The following is a 5,010-nucleotide window of genomic DNA, read 5'->3' on the forward strand; positions in this document are numbered from 1 at the left end:
TGAGGTGGGCGTGCAGGCTGCTCTATTATCGTCCCCGAGTGCTTCAGAAGGTGAAGACCTGACTCTGGAAATCTGAGCCCAGGAGTTCACACTCTATGCAAATCCTGAGGTAAGAGACTGGTCTTGCCCCGTCTTTGTAACCCCAGCGCAACAAAGAGCAGGCACTTTAGATATTTACCGAGATGAATTTAGCAACGTCAAGCTCACTCCAAAACTGAAGACTGATAACACTGGTAAGTTCTAGGTCAGGGGTCTGTGCGTGCAGTTTGCTTTTTGGCTTGTTTCCATGGAAGATGATAGTTCTGAACGCAAGTTATCATTCTGGAGAGATTTCTCTCATCTGAACCAGAAGAAGAGTATTCCCCACTGCACAGCCTTTCCATCGGTGATCAACTGTGCCAACCCCATAAACAGGTAACAGCAGTATCCCCTCAGGGGCTGCTGCACGAGACTTAGCCCAGGACCCGCTGAGATGCTCCTGTCATAAAGAAGCTCTCAGACGTCACAAGGAGCAACCAGCTGTCTGTCAATTCTGCAAGTACAGTGTCAGTACTCACCTGATTAAAGTAACAGTGCAGAAGACAAGCATTCAGATAAGAAGCTGACTGGACCAGTTTGAAAAATCGCACGAAATTGTTACTGTTGAACGCAGCGAAAGCCTGAACAGCGAATTTCACCTCAGAGGAGTTTCTAACGGCAGGATGGAACTGCTGCACTTCTCTGTTAATTAAAGGAGACGAAAGGGGTTAGAATTTGACCTTTAAGTAGACAAAATTCCATGAAAATAGATCTGACAATAAAACAGACTTCAACTATACTGAAAAAGAAGGTCTTGATATGGTCACATGTGCCAATATGTTCATGGTTTACCAATGTCAAAGCCACCACTCGGGCTGGAGTGGTAACAAAGATTTTCTTTAAAAAGATGATGAGGGACTTCCCTGGTGGCGCAGTGCCAAGAATCCGCCTGCCAACGCAGGGGACACGGGTTCAAGCCCTGGTCCAGGAAGATCCCACATGCCGCGGAGCAACTAAGCCCATGTGCTACAACTATTGAGCCTGTGCTCTAGAGCCCGTGAGCCACAACTACTGAAGCCCGCGCACCTAGAGCCCGTGCTCCGCAACAAGAGGAGCCACCGCTATGAGAAGCCCGTGCACCGCAACAGAGAGTAGCCCCCACTCGCCACAACTAGAGAAAGCCCGCGCGCAGCCACAAAGACCCAACACAGCCAAAAATAAATTAATTAATTAATGAATTAATTTTAAAAAGATGATGAATAATAAAGTAAACAAATTGAAGCAATAATTTAAGAATTGATTATCAAAGAGTTACTTTAATGCCAACTGACTGCCAGCTGTGTGTTTGAAGATGACACCTAAGAAAGTTTAACTTTGTTTTATTTATAAATAAACGGATTTGGGGACTTCCCTGATGCTCCAGTGGTTAGGAGTCTGCGCTCTCTCTGCTGAGGGCCCGGGTTCCATCCCTGGTTGGGGAACTAAGATCCCACAAGCTGTGCAGTGTGGCCGAAAAAAAACAATTATTAATTATTCAAGAATTGCTCAAGACAGGGGACAAAAAGACTACACAGCCATTTTCCCTAGTTTATCTCCAAGGCTTAATTTAAAATCAGTCACACACCTACACATTCTGCAAGCTGAGAGTTTCAGCATACAGAAGGGAAACTGGGGACCCAGTTTACCAGTGACAGGAACGGAAGGCTAGTGGACTCTAACATATTTCTCATATAAATGTCTCCAGATAGATCAGGCCAAGGTTTAAGATTCATTCTTAATATCCTACCCTTAGCATTTGTTTCACACAACTTTTTCCTCTCCTGTGACTTAGACCTTTTTTTTTTTTTTTGCGGCACGCGGGCCTCTCACCGTTGTGGCCTCTCCCGTTGCGGAGCACAGGCTCCGGACGCGCAGGCTCGGCGGCCATGGCTCACGGGCCCAGCCGCTCTGCGGCATGTGGGATCTTCCCAGACCGGGGCGCGAACCCGCGTCCCCTGCATCGGCAGGCGGACTCCCGACCACTGCGCCACCAGGGAAGCCCTGTGACTTAGACGTTTGACGAGGTCTGTGTGCACACATACACGAGGCAACACGCCGGCAGCTCTGATAGGGGACCCTGAGCTTTCCTGTCCTAGTTCACTCGCCTTTTCTGCTCATACAGCAGATTCCTTCCTCGTGCTCTCCCACTGACAAGGAGAACCTGTCCTCAGAAAGGACCTGGGGCCCACTCTGGATGCACCGGTGCCAGCAGGCATCCCCAGCCTTCTGCTCCCAGTGGCTCGGCTCCAGGGGCTGCACAGCCGAGCCCAGCTTTCTCACTAACATCCCAGCGTTCGACACCAGAGAAAACTCAGTGCTCCCAGCACCACTAATCCTAAGTGCTCTCTTCCTGGTTAAGCTCTGCCTTTCCCTCTGGCTTAGGCTGGCTTCTGAACTGGGAAGTTCACCTTAGGATGTCCCCCTTGTTGAGATTGAGCAGAACGTTGTAGCCCTGGAACTCCGCTTCGCTGGCACAGAACACGCCCTTGTTTCTCAGGTCTTGGTACATCTCCTTCAGACTCTGAAGGCACTTGGTCATGTTCTCATTGTTGATCTTGGCATCAAAGGAGGACATGGGCTCCTCACACATGAAGTGAGCACAGTGGATGTGAAACCGGGTGCACTTCTCAATCAGAGACACCGTCACTGGGTCACACAGGTGCTGCTGCGTGATGTCCTGGACACGAGTGAGGCGCAAGGTTACACATGCACGTGCGCTGTACGCACACACGCACACACACCTTACGTACGCGTTTCTCGTATACACATAGATCTCATTAACATATTCCCATACATAAGAATCAACTATTAGAAAAATCATGCTTATTACCTGAATTTCTCAGATTTTAATTTGAAACAAAGCCCATGAAGTACATTTTAACAGGACTTTGTAATGATTTTAAGTAACAGTATTTTTTGTTACGGATGAAATGTAACTGAGTAAAATGACAAGAACTCTCACTTTCACTCTGGACTTCACAAGTGGCTGATACCTTCCGTATGCCCCGCGTGCGGTTCCACACGAAGTCGTACCAGTCCCGCAGGCTGCCCTCCTTCTGGTCCATGATCTGGGTCACCAGGTAGTCCATGGTCCTGCTGAGCACCGCCGAGGGACGCAGCTCATGCGGCAGGGGCTCCTCCTGGTCTGCTGAGGAGCGGCTGTACTCCTTCACGGCTGCCGCATGGTCCACCTGAGGGCAGGGAATAGAGACGAGCAGCTGGGTGGCAGGTGCTAGGCCGGCCCCCCAGCTGCTGTGCCCGAAAATGGGGAAAATCACACACACACGCTTAAATAAGGTCAATACTACAGAATAGTTTTAAAACGTAAAATTTCTCTTTGAAGGTAACAATTAAAATTCAACGACAAAACAGAGAAACTTGTTTTTGGCAAACATGACAAGAAGTGAAGATAAGAGGCTATCACACCAACACACAGAGGAATTTTAGTGACGACACACCTGCTTGGCTCCAAGCACAGAGGTGTGACAGGTAAAGGACGTTAAAGATTCTAAAAGATCTCAGCCACGCTCAAGCACCAGATTAAGTCTACACGGACCAGAAATGGAGCCGGCAGTGCGGAGGGCGAGGTGGGGCAGGGGAGCAGCAGGGCCTGGGGAAGGCCCTCAAGAGTCTGGAGCTGCATCTTCCACCTGCAAGAAGAGGCTGAAGAGGTGCGGCTGAGGGTGGAGCAGAGACGCCCAGAAGCCCAGGCCCTGGGCACCGGCTGTGAGCTGTCATCACCATCTCCTGGGGCAGGAGCGCTGGGCCTTTGCCTTGACAACTGCTGCCTAGCTGGGGACCCTGAGTCAGGCGAAGGCAGCTGTGTGAAACCACGGGCCAGGAAAGGAGCAGAAGCCCGCAAGCAAAATTAACAGCAAAAGAATCTAAAATGGTTCAGATTTCTGGGGAAACAATTGGGAACGTGCACTGACACATATTCAGGAACCTTAAGAAAGGTCACACATCTGATACAGCACTTCACGCGTAGGATCCATCAGAAGGAAGGAAGCTGAACACCTTAGAGGCATTACACACAGTATGCCCGACAGAATTCTTAATAACGCTGAAAAATCAGAAACAGCCTAGTGATTGCAAAATGGGGAGTTTGGACAGAGCTACGTAATCAAATAATATGCCTACATTCAAAATTTTGAATGCTTATTAAGACTTTACCATAACAAAAGAAAATGCTCCGATAAAATTTTAAGCGAAAAAGATTCACACAGAATCATACCTAGAGCACCATCTCAAAAGCACAAAATATAAGCATAAAAAAGGACAGGAATACAACTGTGAAAAGAAAAAATGGGAAAAATTTTTTTTAATTTATGAAACAAATCTGTGTCTATTTCTTTAGGAAACCATACGGTCCAGTCACCTTATGCAAGACTGCTTCCTACACACCTCACAATGCAGACAACGGAACACGACTGTTCATAGCACATTCCCACTGCCCTCTAGAAAAGTAAACACCAGGCCAAGTTTGGACAGAAAGGACCAGTGCAGCCTTCCCTCCCCTGCACACGCCCCTCCACCCCAGTGATTAGTACGGCCAGCAGCCTAGCGAGCACCCTGGGGGCGTGGCGCTCTACCTGGTCAGTGCCTGGGACCACTTCAAACACACTAAGCTGGCTCCGGGTCTCCCGCATGTATCGCTCCTTCTCGGGACACATATCCGGGCACGTCCCAACGAAAGTCCTCGCCTTGTCCAAGTCGGTCCTTTTCACCCGAGCTGAAGGCACCACGTAAAAAGTAAGAATGCACCACACAGTTACTAGAAGTCAGAGAAGTGCGCTTTCATAATGATAAAAGGAGAAATAAAAATAAACATCAAACCACAAAGGAAAAGAAAGAAATTTTAAAATCACTGGGCCTTAGAGAAAGGAAAGCACCGCCTACCACACCAGGTGACAGGCCATCAAGGCCCATGAAGACCCTCCAGGGTTTCTCCCC

General features: G+C 48.7%; 1 protein-coding gene across 3 annotated transcripts in view; it reads right to left on the bottom strand.

Annotated features, from left to right (window-relative positions):
- The window catches only part of MCM3AP (minichromosome maintenance complex component 3 associated protein), a 43,708-nt gene that overhangs the window by 29,861 nt on the left and 8,837 nt on the right, over positions 1-5,010 (bottom strand). For all 3 annotated transcript variants that reach the window (XM_024758396.1, XM_024758395.1, XM_024758397.1), the window contains 4 exons: positions 4,650-4,789; positions 3,051-3,248; positions 2,466-2,734; positions 558-720 (listed from right to left, as the gene is read on the bottom strand). In XM_024758396.1, the coding sequence (XP_024614164.1) occupies positions 558-720; positions 2,466-2,734; positions 3,051-3,248; positions 4,650-4,789 (770 nt within the window). The remainder of the gene's footprint in view (positions 1-557; positions 721-2,465; positions 2,735-3,050; positions 3,249-4,649; positions 4,790-5,010) is intronic.

Source organism: Neophocaena asiaeorientalis, unplaced genomic scaffold (genome assembly GCF_003031525.2).
Source record: "Neophocaena asiaeorientalis asiaeorientalis breed wild unplaced genomic scaffold, Neophocaena_asiaeorientalis_V1.1 scaffold45, whole genome shotgun sequence".
NCBI classification, from domain to species: domain Eukaryota; kingdom Metazoa; phylum Chordata; class Mammalia; order Artiodactyla; family Phocoenidae; genus Neophocaena; species Neophocaena asiaeorientalis.